At 41.2% G+C, this 20049-nt stretch overlaps 1 protein-coding gene across 1 annotated transcript; it reads right to left on the bottom strand.

Moving 5' to 3' along the window:
• Positions 1–3051: 3051 nt before the first annotated feature.
• Positions 3052–14541, bottom strand: klf15 (Kruppel like factor 15). The gene is made up of 3 exons (XM_086291175.1): positions 14351–14541; positions 10919–12380; positions 3052–4772 (listed from the first exon to the last, which is right to left on the bottom strand). Exons 2-3 carry the CDS (start codon positions 12163–12165, stop codon positions 4604–4606), a joined length of 1416 nt encoding a protein of 471 aa, XP_086147301.1. The 5' UTR covers positions 12166–12380; positions 14351–14541; the 3' UTR covers positions 3052–4603.
• Positions 14542–20049: the final 5508 nt, after the last annotated feature.

Below are 20049 nucleotides of genomic sequence, written 5' to 3'. Positions count from 1 at the left end.
GGAACTTGGCAATAACAACCTGCGTGTGCGTGTACCTGTGCCTCGTATATTCCACAGTCAATCAAATGGACCAATATGGCAAGGCCATGATGATCCACTTGGTAAAATAAATCCGCTTGGCATCTTTCTTGGCCTTAAGACAACAATTCTGATGGCTAAAGATCCAAACGGGACAAAAAAAAAAAAAAGAAACACGAGCAGAACTAAACCTAAACCAGAATAAGCTGGTTAAATAATGCTAATCATCATCATCATCATCATCATCGCCTGACAATAGATCAAGAAAATAACCATCCATCCATCCATCTTCATCCGCTTTATCCGGGGCCGGGTCGCGGGGGCAGCAGCCTAAGCAAAGAGGCCCAGACCTCCCTCTCCCCAGCCACCTCCTCCAGCTTATCCGGGGGAATACCAAGGCGTTCCCAGGCCAGCCGAGAGATATAATCTCTCCAGCGTGTCCTGGGTCTGCCCCGGGGCCTCCTCCCGGTGGGACATGCCTGGAACACCTCACCCAGGAGGCGCCCAGGGGCGCAACTTCTCTGTTTAAAGCAGAATAGATAAAGTTAGACCTGAATGTTCCTGCAGGTTTTGTTTTTCTGCTCCATTCACAGAGAGAATTAAATGAAGTTAAACGAGTACACCGCTCTCTCTTTCTCTCTTCATTTCATCTATGTGTCAGTAATAATTTGAATAAGCTAAGAATTCTTTCATACATTTGCGTGTGCCCACTTGTAATAAATAAAACCAGTAGCATGAAAGACAGTAATTACAAGGCCCGGTCCAAATGAGTCTGGTTCATGAAAAATAGGAATCCTGGCACCTGGCTAGAAGCAGAAGGTAAGCTACCTTTCAAAACCTCAGTTAGCCATGAGCACACGACTTGTGTGTTCGGAATCACACTTGGAGCAGTATTCCAAATCATCTGCACTTTGGAAGCTCGAGACAGTTTTGAAAAGTTAGAATTGGGTGCCCCATGCCTAGTTTCAGGTCTTATTAAACACAACATGTAGGTTAATTTTTAAATTACCGTTTTTAACAAAGTGAGAAAATGGACTAAACCAGGACATGCTCACTGGCTGTGCTCCCGTGTGTTCTGTACACATGTTTCTGTATGCTCAGCATGCAACATGAAGTACCTCAGGAACCACATTTCCTGTTAGACGGGAAATAATCATACAATAGGCAGCTCATACTAATCCCTGCCCATGTGCTTTGAACACATTGCCTCCTGCACATCTGCACAATCCATCTCCAGCTTATGGAAACTGTAGACTCTGCTGGTCAAATTCTAAATAAACAAGCAAACAAACATGACTGGACTAGATCAGTGATGTCAGCAATGAGGTTGGCAAAGTGGAAGTGGTTGGTTTCCTAGCAAAATATGAAGAAATGGGGAGTGGCTCAATACTGTTGCACAGTAATGCAGGGATCGGAGGGATACAGAGAGAACGTCTCCTTCTTGGCTTTATCTCAACATCGTCATGTGTAACATAGTGACCTCACCAGAAGAAGGTTCACTCTGAAACACATCAAGAAAAATGTTTCCCCACTCATGTTCTCATCTGCAGTCTACCTGTTGTTGTGTTTCTGTGAAGGTTTGGCAGCTGCACCAGGTATTCATCAGGATATCCTCTTCACAGAGTCGAGAACACATCTGTTGGCCATCACACTTACAACTGTGCGGTTGCTTAGCAAGTGAGTCATTGTAAGACTTCCTCGTAACTACCAGTAAGACAAGTTTCAAACAAAGCTTGCACAAACACTCATTGTTCACATTTAATCTTTTTAACAAATACATTTTGTGTTCCTCTGAGATAAATGACACATATCATTCAGTTCCCTCATTTACTGCTTATGACTTTCATCATAAAGTGGAAAGATACAAAATACTCATTTGTCATGTTCAGTAACCAGGCAGTTTTTCCAGACTGTAAAACCAGAACTCAGCCCTGCTTGTATGCATCCTTTTTTATCCTTGTCATGGGTTCATATGCACAATGCCAATAAATTACACCTAGTGGTTCTTCAGCTAGCTCTACTAAGGACTGCAGACTGTGGTGTCTATGGTCTAGTTCATGGTTATTTTCTGGCTAGCAGAGGACACTGTTAGAGTAAGACATCAGATGTCTCTGTTAATTCATCAGTATTCAGTGGAAGGTCTGTGCATGCTGCTTTCTTTTATACTATTTATTGTAGAAAGACTACTCCAGGTACTAAACATTGGGAGCACCAATGGTTGTCTAAATTTAGGATGACTTGATTGCAGTGCCTTCTATATTTCAAGATCAGGTCACTGTCCCACGAGACTTTCTGTCTGGCACAGTTGTTGCCACCCAGAGTGTCGTTTTTCAGCATGCTTAGAACAATGGCAGTATTGAAATGACAAGGAAGCGCAGGAAGACAAATGCCAAATGGTGTTATTTAGAGTGCTTTATCCTGTCCATAGTCTACAGGCTGCTTTGCAACCCACCTCCAGCTAACTCTGCTTTTTGCTACATCCCTTTATCACTAATGCCTGCTCTGCTCTGTGCTGGGGTCTTGTGCGATTCTTCTCACCTCTGGCTTTTCATTCATGGCCCAAGAACAGTGTTACTGCCAAATAACAGAGCAGGCTGTTCCTGCTAATTAAAATACACTAAACTTGGGTTAAGCCAAAATAAATATACCAACACTGCCAGGTGTATGTCACCACTGGTTCAGTACGGTTAGAAGGAACAGCTAAACGAGTCACCAGAAATATACAAAGAATATAGAAAAAGCATTAAAATATATTTGTATCTTTTTATTGACTTGCAGGAACAAGATGAAATTTACCTCTGCCTTACACTTCCCATAATGCTTTGGGGGTATACTTATAAAGTAAGGCGTTGAAGTCACAGATTTAGATGTACGACAGGAAACTTGGAAAAGAATCCGTCCTGAATTTTCATCTCAGTTTCAGTTTCACAATTAGTATATTTACCTGGATGTGTGTGTTTGCAGAAATAGCACCGTTCTCTCCTGAAGTAATAAACACAGCAATACACAGCAAAAAAAACAACAATACATGACTGATTCTTTTCACTTTTATTTGTAAATGCATCTTGGATAGAACAAAGGAAAAATATATAATATATCCATATGTACTGAAATGTTATGTACACATTTAGGGTTGAAAACTATAAATCATCAGAATAGTCTCTGTGTGTTTCCTGGATGCAGCGATGTGCGCGCCTGTATATTTACATACATTCATAGGATGCGATAAAACGCCTGTGCTGACACAAGCATTAAAAATTCAAAATTGAATAAAAGGAATGATGTACAATGTTGTGTACCCCTGCATGTTGTCACTATACAGACATGAATTATACATGGACGGCATAGTCGCACCCCTACGGGCTGTTGTACACACAGCAAATAATGTTCGAGAGAAATAAAAACATTCAAAAATTTGGGGACGTTGCCACCACATTCTCCAGCTCATGGCAGGTCAGCACCATGGTGTGTGGGAATTCATTCATCCCCTCAAGGTAAGATACTCGCTGGCTGAGGTGGAAGGCCGTCAGGGCGTTTCGAGTAACAGATAAAGCAGAGTCGAGGCAGAAATTGTGTCATCAGCAAAGTAATAGATCAGGTAAAACTAGCAGATGTAGGCAACAATTTTAGTTCAGGGCCCTGTTGTGAACAGTCAAACAGCACATTGCAATGAGAAGCTCCAACAATGATTTTGTTTTTGTTACAGTAAGGCTTAAACTATGATACAAACAGAAGACCAGGAAGCAGGTAGACATGACTTGGCTTAAAATTCAACAAATAACATTTAACACTGATCAGAAGGCCAGTTTTAACAATCACTGTGCACTTAACCTTTGAGTTTGTCACTTTTTAGCTCTCCTCTTTACATCAGTTTACAAAGTTCCTGTAAAAAGTAAGAGGAGTCCTGATAGCTTATCATGTTTTATTCCTTTTGTTATGCAATCAGTAGTTCATGTCCACGTCAGTAAAACAGTTCCCTCATTGTGTTTCAGACACAAGCTGAATAGAAAGTTATCCACAGTTATTAGTCAATTAACAGTGGTGCAAGGCAGCAAAAACAACAGGACAAAACCTTGAGAGAAAGCGCTCTGGACCCAAGGAAAAGTAACTACGACTCGGGTAGTAGCTGATGAGGATCCAAGTGAGTTTCACTTCTGAAACATTGCATAAATTTAACATGTCTGAGACATTAGCAGCTTTCAGGAAAATAAATGGCAGCTCCTGTATCCAGTTAGAATGGAAATGCAAGGCTATTACCAAACGTATCACATAATCCAGACTGAACCGAAATAAGCTTATCTTATTTTCTTCTCAGGCAGGTGATAAGAACAGTGCACAACCGACCAAAGCACCGACATCAACCTTCAGCTGATTACAGACAGGATGGTAAGCGTGTTGGTTTCTTACAATAACAATCCCAGACCACTCTAACGCCAACTGAGGTTTGCTTCAACTCACATGTTCCAGATGACTTGCTGATGACACGACAAAAAAAAGGGGGGGAAAGAATTTTAAAAAGTACTGATATAGTACGAGGGTGTTCCAAGGATTCCCAGTGATCCCAGTAATCTCAGCAGGTGGAGCATCAGTTTGCTGAGCGGACTGTCCGACTGCTTCGAGGAAAACGGTGGACTTTGATGTGTTTTGACAGATGGTCACTGCGGGCGAATTTCTTCTCACATACAGGACACTGGTAGGGCTTAACCCCCGAATGGGACCGCCGGTGACGCGACAGCTCATCTGAACGTGAGAACCTGAAAGAAGAACAGAAATGTTTCAGAATTCAACAAAGGCAAACCGAGAGAGGTGGCGGTGCGTGCACAGGTCACAAATCTGGTGACCTTAGACTTCACTTTTCTTAACTGTCTGGAAATGTCTTGAACAATTTTGCACTAGTTTGCTTTACAGGTGTGGCTGTTTCCTACAAAATTAGATTGTGTGCAGTGAACTTGCATGTATATACGTGCACTATCATGTGAGTGCAGGGTGTATAAAAGGAGATCAGTAAAGTAACACCATATATATTTTGTGACATTAAATAACAGAACAGAAATCAGCTTCCTTCTCAGTAAGTTCCTCATCCCATGAACAGATTTCAACACAGTCTTGGACAGCAGCTGGCAGCCTTATTCTACTCTGCAGCCTCAGAAAACTGCTCTCCACCTGCTGCGGGTTATGATTAAGACCATGAGACAGCTGAATAAGACTGAGGACCAACCTGACAAACCTGCCTCGATTGGTTTTCCAGTGAGCTCCAGTGGGAGCTGACTCTTAACCCTCTCAAGGCAGGCGTTGCCGATTTGCAACAGTTAAAAACTAACAACTTGATTACCGCACATACTTTTTTATGAGGTTTTTTTACTCAGAAGTACCACTGCAGGACTTGGTTGTGCATTAGCAACAAAAAGCTTTATTTGAGCCTGAGAGGGTTGAAACACAATGAGTGAAGGGATTGTTCAGCTCTAAATGAATGGGCCCGTTGTCTTTGACAGTTAAAAAAAAAACAATAAATCACAAAATATGTTTGTTGTCAAAAGACCAGGACAGTCTGTCCAGGTCTGTGTATGGGTTTGTTTCAGCCGCGTGTGGTTTCAGGGAAATCCTGCCTCGCTTTTGTCAACCTAGTTGCATAATTCACCCAGACCTGTTGTTCTCTTTTTGATGGAACTCGGTATGCTTGGCAGCTCTGAACAAAAAGAAACACTTGCAAGGCACACAACATAAATATATCTGAATGAGCATGGATATTTCAAGGCACGAAATTTAAAAACGATATATAACGCCCTTGTCTCTTACCTTGTACTTCTGGAAACTACCTAAGTTAGAAACTTGTTTTTGCCAATCCCAAGATTTTTACTGCAACTGCATCATTATCTGGTCACAAGCAAGAATGCTTCAAATGCTGATGCTTCAACTCATTTCCTTCTTACTCATTTGGACAAACAGAAACTTGGCTGGAGTCACGAGGATGACAGCTCCAGGGTTTCTTCCCAGCACCCTAGTTCTCTGAAACTGACTGTCCCCAGCTGGGCTCTGCCTCCCAGATGTTACTCTGGTGACTTGACAGCATGATGAATTGGTACACTTGTGCCCTATAATTAAGGAGCAACATTTAAAAAGCTAGACTAAAATGCAATCTAACCTCTATGCTTGGCAGGCACAAGAAGCTTAGAGCTTAAAAATGATGCTGCACACATGTAAGTTAGATTGCATGCAACACCTGACAGCAGTTTAAGAAACTGGACCCTGCCAATGAAACCCTTCCAAGCCCAACCACAGCATCTAGCCAGTTAAAAACTCTTTGAAACAAGTAGATAAAGTCCACACTGTGACTTATGTAATTGACTAGTTACTGAGCAGAAGTGTCTGCCGAGTCCCCAACAGAGACCAGCAGACTCACAGCAAAACTCAAACTCTATGTGTAGGATAGACGGTGTGTAGATACTTATCTTCTCTGTAATGTTCAAACTTTTTTGTTTTTTGCCATCGTTATATCTGGAGTTTAGTTTATGAATTAAGTGTGCTCAATCAAATATACTGTGCCACTCATATTGTACATGACCAAAGTTTTAAATGGGTATAAATAATCTTAGTGGACAAAAAGCTAGAATACACACTTTGTTTAGCTTTCTACACTTGGATCTGTAGGATCTCACTGACATATCCCTAAAAATTTACTCTCAGGAAAACAGCTATGGCACAGAAGGCCCAAGCACCTGCTGTTTGTTCGGAGCAGCCAATCAGTTGTCTTAAAAGGAATGACAGGTGCAGTCATGCAAAGTTATTCTAGCAGTGACAAAGAATAAAAACATAAAGATGAATATAACCAATCCGAACCTCTAAACCACGACTAACCACGTGCCTGACACAGAAATAAAAATGGTTTTCAAAGTTGAACACACTGACTACTGTACCAGCTCAAAATCAGATATTCCAACAAGACAAAGTTAAGGTTAGGGTTATAAATATCAGCATTGCCTCATAATTTCACAATCAAGGCACGAGTAATCCCTAGTGTAGTGGCAGACAGTGTCTTCATCGCAGGGCTGGTTGTGGGGATGATATTTGATACATGAACAGAGCCCAAAGTCTGAATCTAATTTTATCATATAATATCCTTCAATAAACCACGCGCACCCAAATCTGATCAGCAAACAGTTTTACATGGCGTGCATAGATGAAACACTATCGCTCTGACATTCCAACATCTGGTTCGGATCTGTTGCTCTGCGAGAGAGCATCAGAGAAACAGTGACAGGATTTCTAATGTTGTGTCCATTTTTTTTTGCCTGCAATGAACTTTGGTTTTATTTCAGCTTGTAGTTACTCTTCTTTAGAGCAAACAACATCTATATTTGTCATACTTGAACTAAACTGCAGTAGAAAGAAATAAAAGATTGGGTTAAGACATTTGTGAGAAAGGGAAACAATTAAAAGCAGCTCTCTACAGTCTGTTTCCTTCTAACCTTGAATTAGAGGGCTGCACAGTATCCAGCCAAGTGTTTATCCAACTATGTTCCTCCAGCACTGACTCAAATTGAAAAGAACACAAATAATTTTGGGAAAAATCATTCTATTGTCTAACTCAGCCAGAAAACAGACACCTGGATCCTTCTCGTATTATGTCTTCGTTTCTGGCCCAGTGTTAGGAATCAGTATTTTAATGCCAAACCCATGCCTGGCACACACTGTACTGAACAGCTGTGTCTGTGGCTGACCTAACCTTTTGGAGCCTTGTGTTGTTAATCAGGTTCCAGATCACTAGTGAAAACTTTCTTTTATTTTGAATCAAATCTCACAGCTAACTTTACCACAAAAACCCTACTCAGCCAATGAGATAAAGATTATGCACTGCTTGTCTGACGTCATTTGTTTTGAGGCATATTCATGAATGTAATTATTGAATGCAGGGATGAACAGAGGCATGTTAAGATGACATCACGACCTACTAATAACTCACCTTACCTCCTTAACTCCACCAGGTCTCTAGCGATCCTTTTAAGAGAGTTAGGGTTGGGTGCATTTTAGCTACACTAGTAGTAGTTTAAGAAACCAGCAGATGTTACCTTTGAAGTCTCTCGTATGCAATTTGGTTTCACAGTTTTTGCGTTACAAAAACAGGGTGAACCTTATCTGAATTCTTTACACTGTAAACGTAGTTATATCTAGAGTGACCGTGTTATACACTGCACTGCATTCATTTGTTCTTTTAACCGTTCTCCCTGTTCCTCCTAGTCCATATGAGGAACCCTGCCTGATACCCGCTCTTCCCTTTCATGCAGTGTGCAGCCTGGACGTTCCTAACCCACAGTCATGGTAACTATTCAACACTTTGTCTTTGTTCACTTCCTCACTGCTGCTCCCTTCAAGTGACTGTGTGCAAAACTCGTTTTTTCTCCCACCGTCTTGACAACAGTTAAGCTAACAATATAAGCAACATGTTTTTCCCGTTTTTCTCTTAAAATCGTAGTCTTTGCGTCTCGGCTCAATCAGCAGCTACTTTAATAATTTTCCCAACCTGCCCCCCTCACCCTTTGGGAGGCCCCCTCATTTATCCCAACACATACAGTGGGTTTCACACACACTGGTTTTCTCTTTTTTTCTCTGAAACACACACACACACACACACACACACTTTCATCCTAACTAGATCCTGCCTTTTGTGTACAGACAAGAGCCCTTTGTTAGCTGGGACACACTGCCTGGATTACTACTGCACAAATTTCTGCAGCTCATGTATCAGGACACAGCAGTCCCGCTGTAGGGTACATGCCTGGTGGCATGTTGCCAGGTTGGGAATACCACAATACAAAGCTTTTAGGAGATATTATTTATTGCCTGCTACCTGCATGCTTTGAGTTTGTGAGTGACTGCATGTTATCTCCTGAAAGACTGGTTCTTGTACGTCAAATTATGTAAAAACACACTGGTTGGAGTATTTTTTATTTACTGTTCATTCTTTTCAAAGGCAAAAGACGCTATGACCAAATTTGAAGAGGCTCTGCTTCTGACCTGTCCAAATATTTTACCCAGTTTTTGTTTATCGTTGCCGGCTGTAAGTTCAGTCTAGTGTCAGTGTTCTACATGGTCAACATGCTTTTTAAATCTTTTTCTGGGAAGTCCTTACTGGAAAAGATATTTTGGATTTGTAAAAATTACATATTTGAAAACATGTCATCTAATTCAAACACATTTTAACAAATCCAAAGTGCAGATTTTCAATTCAGTCCAAAGTCAATATGACATCAACCTGATCTGACAGAAATATGTGAAATGACCACAACTTCTTTTATGTGTTGTTATTATATGGCTACACCACAGAAACTGTTCCACTGGAGTGTCACTTGGGACTACACTGTGGTGAGTACAGCACTCTTGCATTGAGGCAAAAACACTCTGAGTTTATGTGTGTATGTTCTCTTTGTCTGTGTGGCTTTTGTCCAGGAAATCGTAGTCCCACAATACAAAGACACACATATTGGGTTAACTGGTGACTCTAAATTGGCTGTAGTTGTGGCTACATGGTACATAAAGAGCTTAACCCTCTGAGATCTGAGTCATCATTAGTGGCAACTTCCACTTCCAATACTTTTCTAAAAATATTAAAAAGTCAGTTTTGCCGACGGACGGACGGACGGACGGACGGACGGACGGACGGACGGACGGACGGACGGACGGACAGACAGACAGACAGACAGACAGACAGACAGATAGATAGATAGATAGATAGATAGATAGATAGATAGATAGATAGATAGATAGATAGATAGATAGATAGATAGATAGATAGGCAAGAATATGTTATTCACTATCAACGTTTAAAGAAAAGCTTTTCAAGATAGTGGCAGAACTATTTTTTTTAAGTTAAAACATGTCTGTTTTCCATCCGTTCTGGGTCCTTTTTGGAGCTACTGATTAAAAAGTACAAAAGTTCATTTTACTCATGGGACATAAAGTCAGTGTTGTACTCTTCACTAGCTTAAGGTCAGCCTGAACATCCCACCTGATGTCCTCAGGAAACAGGCCAGCTTAGCTCTGCCAACTCTGAACAGGAGTCAAACTCCATCACATTCACACAAACAGACTTCCACGTTAATAAAAGCAAAAAGACACTTTACTTTAATTAGCAAAGTAATTGCCTACTGATGAAGACATCCACCTTCTTCCTCTGCCATTAAACACAGCAGGTTCTAAATTAACTCTTGCTGTTTTATACTGAAAAAACACAAACACACACACACTCATGCTGCCCCAGCAACTGCACAGCTGTCAGGTCTCAACAGGAGGCATCCATGTTGTGACCATGTGACTCCAGTCCACATGCACTGTGACAGATTTAGTTTACATCCACAGAAAAAAAGACACCATGGTTATTCTTACCCAACTTGGATATCTCTGTGGTGCCACCACCTCACATCACTCCAATTAGCACTTGCTAGACTGCAAGGCAGCTACTAACAGCTCTTCAGCTTAATGGGTTAGTGAAAAGGAAAAAACCACAGGATGGCATCTTTTGCTTTACTGTTACAAACTGAATTAGATTGAATGTGAAATGTAACATAATCTACTTTTTAAGAAATGCCCCTTTTAATTTTTGTCTAAACCTAAAACACTAATATTAGATTGTGGATTTTGGGGGTTTAAGTTACTTGGACTCTGCACCACACATGATGAACAGGGATATGTCCGACTGACAAAAAATTACTGCAGCTAGGCCAGTAATGAAATCATGCAGATGCCTGCTACAGCCTGCTGTTATTGCTGTGTTAACAAACAAACCTTTACACAGGTTACACTTAATCACTCGTATATATGAGTCAATCTTTGAATCTAGTCTGCTAAGAAAACATACTAAACATACTATGTTATATGTAAGAGCATTCGGTTCCTCGGTACCCACCTCCATCCGCAGCCCTGCCAGTTGCAGGCAAAAGGCTTCTCCCCTGTGTGCCTCCTCAGGTGGGCCTTCAGGTGGCTGCTCTTGGTGTACATCTTGGTGCAGCCAGGAAAAGAGCATTTGTGCATTTTGATGAGATCCGCCACTGTGTTCTTCTGGAATTTTTGTCCGCCAACAAGGATTCCTGATGCCTGGCTAGTAGAGCTGTCCCCGAGCCCAAGAGGTTTGGCTGCAATTGGGACTGGAGCGATTCGTACAAACTTTGAGGAGACGTTAAGGCTGGGGGAGGGCAGGATGTGGGGCACAAGGGCAAAAGTTTGACCTTGGATGTTGACCAGTAGCTGTGCAATTTTGATGTCTGAGGCTGGGGCAGGCTGTGGGGGATGGGCTGCTGGAGTAAGTGGTGGCACTGTAGGCTCCTGCTTGATCTGTATAGGCTGGATTTGCAGAATGACCGGCATTCCATTACCATTTGTGTCGCTGTCTGAAGATGAAGGTTTGTTAGTGGATTCCTTCTTGGCCCCTGTGCTGGACTCCTGTGTGGGGTTAATTCTTGTGGTTTTGGTGTCACTAGACGCAACAGCCACCAGACCTGCAGTGCCGACAGTGGGAACAGTTTGGTCAGAATACTTTGCCTCTGGCTCTACTTTAGGCTCAGGGGAGGCCTCTACGCACCACTCCAGGCCAACTTCTAGACCAAAAGACTCCTGCGTTACTCCCAACTCTGGGCAATCCTCTCGGATCTCCTGTTTCATTGTCACCACGTCCATGTTCTCCTCCAGGAATTCTTCTATCTCTTCCAGCGTGGGCTGGAAACACCCTACAAGCTGTTCTTTTAGCTCACCATGGGTCCAGGTGAAGAAGTCAAAATTTTCCTCCTTTACTTGCTCACGTTTGAACGGCTCTTCTTTCCGTGAATCCCACAGCAAAGTGGATAATGGCATAGGATCCACGGATTCTGTGGTAACGCTGTTGGCACTCCCTAAGGAGGCCTGAGACAGCAGGTGGTCCAGCATACTGTCCTGACTTTCAGCACTAGAGCTGCTACCATAGCTGGAGCTCAGCACCTGGGAGTCTGGGCTGGAGCAGGAACGAGGACTGGATGAGTCGCTCAGGTCCTCCTCCGAAAATGGTGACGGCATAACCTGGTAGGAGCCCAAGTCCTTGACCATGTCAGATTGCTGGCAGGCCACTGGAGCACCGCTGTAAAGAAGAAAAGTGTCTTCACTCACAAAGGAGTTATCTACCATCCCTGGATACTGCCAAACCACTGTCTCTTTCTGGACTCAGAGTCTGTGTTTAGGGATGACTTGCAAGAGAATTATTCCTTCTGCTGGTGGAGAAGACCAAATATACCCAGGTCACAAAGGTCACACTTCTCACGGATGAGATACCAAAAACACCTGGTGTTAGCGCTGGAGAAAGACGCTCGCAATCCAAGGTCTCCGGACAGGAAACAGTATGTCTAAAAGAATAAACAGAGATGATGACAAGTCGGTTAATCTCCATGCCACAAGCAGCTGCTGCACATTTGACAAAGCCTGAAAGCATACCATTATATATAAACAAACAAAAACTGCAAACAAATATATGCATACACAGTGTGTCCATGTCTTCATTGTTAAAGAAGTCCCTAAACTGTATCAATGCTGCATAATTGTGTTACCTTCTTAAAATGATTCATTTTATTAGGTTTGAGTGCAGAAACAACAAGTGCATGAAAAACACTCAGGGTCATTTTTGACTCTGAAAGAGTTCTGATGAGTTCATAAACTCATAAGCCATTTTTTTTAGTTCTGCTAACTTCTTTGGGTTTGTTTGGTTTCTTTTGAAAAGATGAATTGATAAAAAGTAATGTTGGAGGGCTTAACTACTAAGTTAGTGTTCTCCCTGTGTTGTCTCGGTACTTGTACATTGGCTATAACCATTTTAAAACACCCATATTTTGTCAAGAATCCACATACACTAATAGAGGAGCCCAATTTTCTATGCCAGTGTGCAAGCGTTAAAGGATGTTACATATTATTAGCCCGGTTTATTTTTCTACCACACAAAATTTGTGTAAATGTAAATGATCCCTGCAGTTCATCAAAAATTGCAGCTGGATTTGAAGTAGTGTGCTATGACCTTTGATAGCAATACTGTACTTACAACATTTGTTTCAAAATCTGTTTTAAAAAAAGTGTCAATCTCAGCCAACTTTGGAGGCCCTGATCTTTTAATGTTTAAACTAGTCACAAAGGTTTGGACTTTATCTGCCTGAATCTCTGCTTCAATATCTTTCGTGTAATTCACACAATCACAGGGTTTTTATTTTTCCCAATTTAAGGCTTTTCCCATTTTAAACATGTAAATATTTGAATTTTTAAACATTGCTTAAGTTCGGGTTCTTTTATGTCTAACCATCGCTATGCTGTTTACAGGAACAAATCTCAAGTTTTAGATACACTCTCATGATATCTTAACAGAGCTATGGTTCAATGACATACCTTAACTGAGGCTGGTTTCTGTATCTGTATCTGATCTATGTTTACAAGTCAGCTGGCTGTACTTTCTTTACATGTGTCCAGATCAGAGTGATAGTATGCAGTATGAGTTCACATTATCATAGTTTTACAATGTGCTAGTGTAGTCTTCATAAATAGGCTATTTTCCTGGAACGAGGAGCGTCGGTCATACTCTCTTCCCCTCTCCCTGCCTCCACTATTTGCCCTCCCTTTTTAGGGGCCCCTGTATGGTCTGAATGAACGAGGATGAACCCGGACCAGCGAGAGAGAGAGAGGGAGGGAGAGAGAGAGAGAACATTATCCTGAAACGCCGCAGGGGGCAGCCAGGAGCAGCGTGGGTTCCTCCTCTGAATGCGTAAATCACCTGTTCGGCGTGTTTACGGGACGATAAAGGATCAGTAAATCAGTCACAGCGCAAAAGCATTCTTTTAGATTTAAGTTGTTGCATTTATATTCACAAAATGTTGTCGCCTTACATGCAACATTTCAAGGCTATATTTTGTAATCATATGTTAAAATTGTAATTATGGCTGATGGTTTTTTCTCCTTATTTGTACTTGCTTAATAATTATATCGGCATGTGTAACCATTAACTCTTCCACGCCATCGGGTTTCAGACAGCAGTGACTCTCAGGCGCAGCTGAAAATGGGACAGCAAAACTCATTCAGATTCCATTCACTTACACTCTGGTGTCAAACTGATTAAACTGTGAACCCTGAAAGTCCTCCGTATACATATGTGTGCTTTGTTTTTCCCGAGTGTCCCTCTCTGCGGCGCATTACGCATGAGTAGGCACGCGTCTCCGCTCTCAACGTAAACATGTTTTCATCCTGCCTGCTGCTGCAGCATATGGCACGGAAGGGAAACGCGTCCTGCACGCTCTGAGAGACCTGGGGGAAAAGAAAGAGAGAAAAACTCCGATCTTACCTCGATCGTGCAACCAGAATATAATCCCAGAGCAAAATACGCGAGGAGGATGTGTTTTATCCGTTGCATTCGACGAGCCACAGTTTGCCCTTGAGGTTCTCCATGCAGCAGCAGCAGCAGAGGAAGAGTTCAGACTGGACTGAGTGCTGACTGAGTTGTACTATGGAGCCGTCACATGACTGCCAGGGTACCTTACAGCCTCAGCGTAGTGAGAAACGAGAGGATGTCACTGAAGGCTCGTCCCCGCTCTGTAGTCTCATTGGTTGGTTTTTGCAGGGATGGAGGCGGGTTGTCCGGTCTGTCACTCAGTTGATCTGCTGCGTGGAATAACATGTGGGACTGTTGTTCAGGCAGGGAGCAGAGTGGTACCTTGTCATGATGAATAACTACTGGAGGGTCGGCATTCAGGGATCCAAGATGGAGGCGTAATGCGCCTTACAACCTTTGATTGGCTGAAATGGATTTTACTTTAAAAAATAATCTTTATTTATTAAGAAGGACAGGAGATCAGTTTCATTAGGCTAGTTCTAGTGGAACTGATGTGAAAAGTTTTGAGATAACTGCAAGATAATTGCATTTTCAAATTAATTTCTAAGTTGACTTAGTATTTCTCAATAAGGTCGATCAAATGGTAAATGGCCTGTATTTGTATAGCGCTTTACACATCCAGTCATCCACCCATTCACACACAGGTGATGGCAAGCTACATTGTAGCCACAGCCACCCAGGGGCGCACTGACAGAAGCGAGGCTGCCGGACACTGGCGCCACTGGGCCACCGGGCCCTCTGACCACCAGCAGGCAGCGGGTGAAGTGTCTTGCCCAAGGACACAACGACCAGGGCTCGAACCGGCAACCTTCTGATTACAAGACGAACTCCCAACTCTTGAGTCTGACAAATAATGTATCGAGTGCTTTGAGTACTCCGGGAGAGTACCATTTACCACCCAACACAAAATGATCCTTAAACATAACATGTACAGTCTGTCGCTGGACTGTGGGAGGAAACAGGGTAACCAGAAGAAGGACCAGAGGGAGAACAAGAAAAATCCCAGCCAGGCTTCAGACCAGAAAGGAGGCCAACCACTGCACCATCCATGGGTTTTATTGCAATTGCTACATCAATAGTGTAAAAAAAAAAATACAACTTGTGCTACTTTAAATAAAGGATGTCAGTACTTTTTCACTACACAGCATAAGTCAAAGGACTGTCTCAGGATTTAAAAACAAAACAGAAACCTTTTCTACAACATACCCAAGCGTCTTCTAAACTTATAAAACAACTAATGTTGTTGCTTTTCTGGTAAAGTTGGACTGTAATCTCCTGCTCAATAAAACCTTGTCTTAGTTTGTAGAATAACATTTTTAACTTCTTGAGTAGTTTAAACTTATAAATTTAAACTTATTTTAATATTTATATTCAACATGTGGGTCAACTTTGCCGCAATTTTCAGTTCAAAACAGTAAACTGATCTAGAAATGGAGACACCTTTAAATAAGGTAAAATGTCCAGTGCTTCCTAGCTTGGTCTATGTTATCATTTTTGCTTCTCTCTTTTTTCAGACAGAGCTTTGTAGGAAAATACACGACCAGAACTGATGATGGCTAATGCAACAGCAAATTATGTCTTTAAAGCTCTATTGTGTAACACTTGCTCAGTCTGCGATGGACCAAAATACAATGTTAAATTGTTTTTATTGATCCTCAGCCCACCTTGTAATACCTCCTGACCAGATTCCAAGCTAATCTTATAACACCACGACTGAATTTGCCACAGTTGTTACCTACAACTCATTAAATGTTTTACATTTTTTTAAAGACTCTGCATATTGCTTATTGAAATAGAATGCCACCAAAGTAACGACAAAATAATGTTAAAATAATATTACAAATATTACAAAATCTAAAATCAGCAAGCCTTTGTTATACAGTTCACTTACTCCCTGCCTTCCCCTCAGATCCCACATTGTCTCCAGTGAAGTGTAAAGTAAAGAGCTTGACCAGGCGCCGCATGAGAACTATGTTAAATGTATTACAGTAACTGAGTGTTTTTAGGCCTACAACAAGCAGTGCAGCATGTCTGACTGATCCCACTGGACCTCTTAATTAAGCCATCAAACAGCTGGAGCCAAACCTGCAAGACTGCTCCTGCCTCTGCCTGGCCCACAGATTACAGGCTCAGTGCGGAGGGTTGGAAATGCTGCTGATTTGAGGATTAGCCACTTGCCTTTGCCCTGTTTCTTCTTCTGTGGCTCTTCCCCAGGGATGTATACGATCTCTCCTTCTCACATGTGGGGTGTTGAAATCTGGTTACTGTTTGCCTCCAAAGTAAAAGCCTGAGGAGGCTGCATTACTCAAGACAAAAGGCTTTGGGTGTAAATACTGGAGATGATTTATTCAAATAAATGCAAAGAGTAAGATTTCAAGGGAGAACAATTACTTTTTCTGTTTTAGTGCAACTATATAAAAGCATAAATGTGTGATGTTTTACATCTAATTATTTGTCTGCTATATTTGAATAATTTTTTTGATAAATGTCATTCTGAATAATGATGTTCTGAGTGCCCAGACTTTGGAGAAAATTTTTTTTTTTTAAAGAAAAGCAATGGTCAATACTGGGAAAAACACCTGCTAGTCGAACATCAGATTCTAGTTCTAGTTGTTCTGATTGAGGAACAGTAGATTATCTTGTTCTTTACGTTAGAGGTTGGTTGGGTGTTTCCCCAGTCAGTCTACAGCTGTGTGAGCTTAGAGAAGACTTCAGCCATGTCTGTTGGGGTGTCCTGTGTTGGGGAGGTAACAAGCATGTCTCTGGACTCAAGGAAACTGGACTACCCGCCCCGGATAAAACCCACAAAGGAAAAAAAAGGAAAACTCCACACATTACTGAGCTGTGATAAAGGTCATAATTACTTAATTCCTCAGTAAGATCCCACTGATCTTTGTAAATATTAATGCAATAAAGTTTATGATGTAATTTAATGTTTAATAGGGCCAAGTTCAAATGCTTATCTAAAACTGCAAACTCTGAGGGTTTTGTCACAGGCCAGAGATTTGTCTGTCTGTGGCCTTATGAGGAGTTTCCTCAATCCTCAATCCATCAGAGGCAAATCGGAAGATAAAAAAGTCTGTGTGGAAATGTTGTTAGCACCAACGAAGCAGCAAATGCAATCTGCAGCTCTGCTGTCACAAGAACTGCCCAAATATGACAATTAGTCACTGTCAGCCAACTCTCACTTCCCTCTGGTTGTATTCCAGTCATCCATCTGGGGCTGCTTCTGAGAAACTATTTTCTTTCTACTTTCTAGATCTTAAGTTTGGACGAGTATAAAGTAGCATTTTTTGTGTTACACAAGTAAATCCTATTTACATTTAGGAATGCTCTCTCTTCTCAGATTTAAAAAATAAATGAAAATAAACCCTTTTACAACTTTTCTCATCTCACAGAAACAAGTGACTTTCTAAACATTAAATCTTCTAATGGAAATTTATTAACATTTATTAATTTTTTTAATTAATTTTTCATTTGATTGCACTTTAAGGTAACAGAATATGTGATTTAGCACAATATAAATAAAAATATAAATAAGTCTGAGAGTCTTTCAAAAACCTGCTTCCATTTCATTTTGTGTGCTTTTGCACTGCTTTTCTATTTGCTGGTGTTGTCTTAAGTTGAAGTGCTAACCTTGAACCTTTCAGCGCGTCACGCTTGACACTCATCTAAGAATCATTCGAGCATAAATAGGTCAGACAGTAGGCAAACACACACTCAGTGTTGTCTTTAGGCTCTTTATTACAGGCAGCCTCTTGCAAAAACACATCACTTGTTCCTGTTTCTTTAGTTGAATCAACAAACAATGCAACACAAGTAACGCTATGATTTGTTCACCTGAGTGCTGGAACAAAGCTGTTTGCAAACCTTGTTGTTCTACACTTTGGGACCATCCAGAAGTGAGAGACTGGACCTCACTATCCAAAGAGTGCAACTGAAGCAGCCAACCGCTGTGACTGTCTGGTGTACAGGTATGCTAGGTTCAGCTGTGGTTCACCAACCCGCCTGTTAGACTACTCAACAATTTGATTGACTGATGAAAAAAAGATCAAACATATTCTGTAAAAGCACATAAAAAAAACACCACGCTTGTATCAGTGTGAAAACGAGACTCCCAAACATGAGTCGCCCTCTCTTTGAACACAGGCAAACAGTTCGCTTTAAAATTCTGCTTTGAATAAATAACTTTTCCAAAATATTTATAACATTGAATGCATTCGACTATCTGAGCCTTGATGGGTGTGACCTGTTGTATATGGTAATCTAGAGTCAGTGATTATATCTTTTGTCTTGGATATGTTCAACTGAAGTTAGAACTCATCACACAATGTAACAAATTCCTTGAGACCCGGGCCATGGCTAGCAGAATGACAATAACAGACTCGTCTACATCCTTTAAAATGTAACAAAACTGGATTTTTCTTAAATAAGAATAGGAACATTAAACTAGTCTTACTTTATCCCCCATGTCAGGTCCCCTAATGACATTCATTGCTAACTATGGTTTGTAAGTAATATGGCACCATTGTTACCTATGAGTTACTGTGCTTAGTTTCCTACCATGGCAACCAAATGTGCCTACCAAGATGGGCTGTACACATTTCTGTATGATAGCGCCTTTGACTGTAAGCCCCCTGAACTTGTGCCTAGACTTTTCTCCACTCCCTGTTCCTGTTACCCGTGGACTCCTGGTTATTCCACTTTAGGCTTGCTGCTTTTGATCAAAACTTCAGTCTCACCAACCTGTTGTTTGTCTGTGTCATGCTGTCATATCTGTGATATTTTTACCTGCTGCCATATAAACACAGTTTAAGTAAAAAGCGTGATATCTATGCTGAACACATTTCTGCCAGTGCATACTGACACTGTATCTTCACATTGTAGACATATGCAATATTTTCGATTTGTTTCTTTTCATAGCTCTGTAAAGAGACCAGGTTAGTCGTGAAGTCTAATTTCTGCATTTAAATTCTTCACTATTTATTAGCTTCAAGTCCAAAGTGATCAGCTCCAACATCAACACCAACAAGTACAAATTCAAAGTAGTAGGCTTTATTAAAATTCACCCAGGAACTGCCAAATATAGATTTGCAATGGTAGAAACGGATGGTAAAATAAGTCTTGAACACACCACCAGTTTTTAAGTAAATATATTTCTAAAGGTGCTACTGACAAGAAATTCTCACCAGATGTCAGTAACAACCCATCCAATCCACACGTGCAAAGAAATCAAACCATAGATGTCCATAAATTAAGTCATGCATAATCATGAGAAATGACACAGTACTGAACACAGCCGTGACACCAGCTGAAATCTATTAATAATCAGAAATTACCAAGCTGTCACACAAGAAACATCACATGATGTATAAAACCAATGAGTACTCGCAAGACCTTTGGTTGCAAACCGTACTGAAGGCATTGGTTACAGAACTGAAGGTTTTAGTGAACATTGTTGAGGCCACAATCAGGAATTGGAAATAATGTCATTTCACCATAAAATAGCCACGATTCGGACAGAAGAGTGACAAGAATTATCAGAGGAGTTGTCCAAGAGCCAAGGACCACTTGTGGGGAGCTACAGAAAGACCTGGAACGAGCAGGTACAATTGTTTCATAGAAAACAATAAGTATCTTGATGCATGTTC

This window comes from Aulonocara sp. 'chitande type north' Nkhata Bay, linkage group LG5, assembly GCF_057382095.1.
Source record: "Aulonocara sp. 'chitande type north' Nkhata Bay isolate Kocher_YH1m ecotype deep benthic linkage group LG5, A_spYH_male_GT1.1, whole genome shotgun sequence".
Taxonomy (NCBI): Eukaryota; Metazoa; Chordata; class Actinopteri; order Cichliformes; family Cichlidae; genus Aulonocara; species Aulonocara sp. 'chitande type north' Nkhata Bay.
The sequence above is the reverse complement of the archived record's forward strand: the minus strand, read 5'-3'. Positions and strand labels throughout refer to the sequence as shown.

What these genes read in the sequence shown, in the direction of transcription:
- klf15 (XM_086291175.1), bottom strand. Translation starts at nt 12,165, where the DNA reads ATGGTAGATAACTCCTTTGTGAGTGAAGACACTTTTCTTCTTTACAGC. An exon ending in TGGCAGGGCTGCGGATGGAG is followed by an intron (nt 4,773 to 10,918) that starts GTGGGTACCGAG and finishes TTCTTCTTTCAG; the next exon opens with GTTCTCACGTTCAGATGAGC.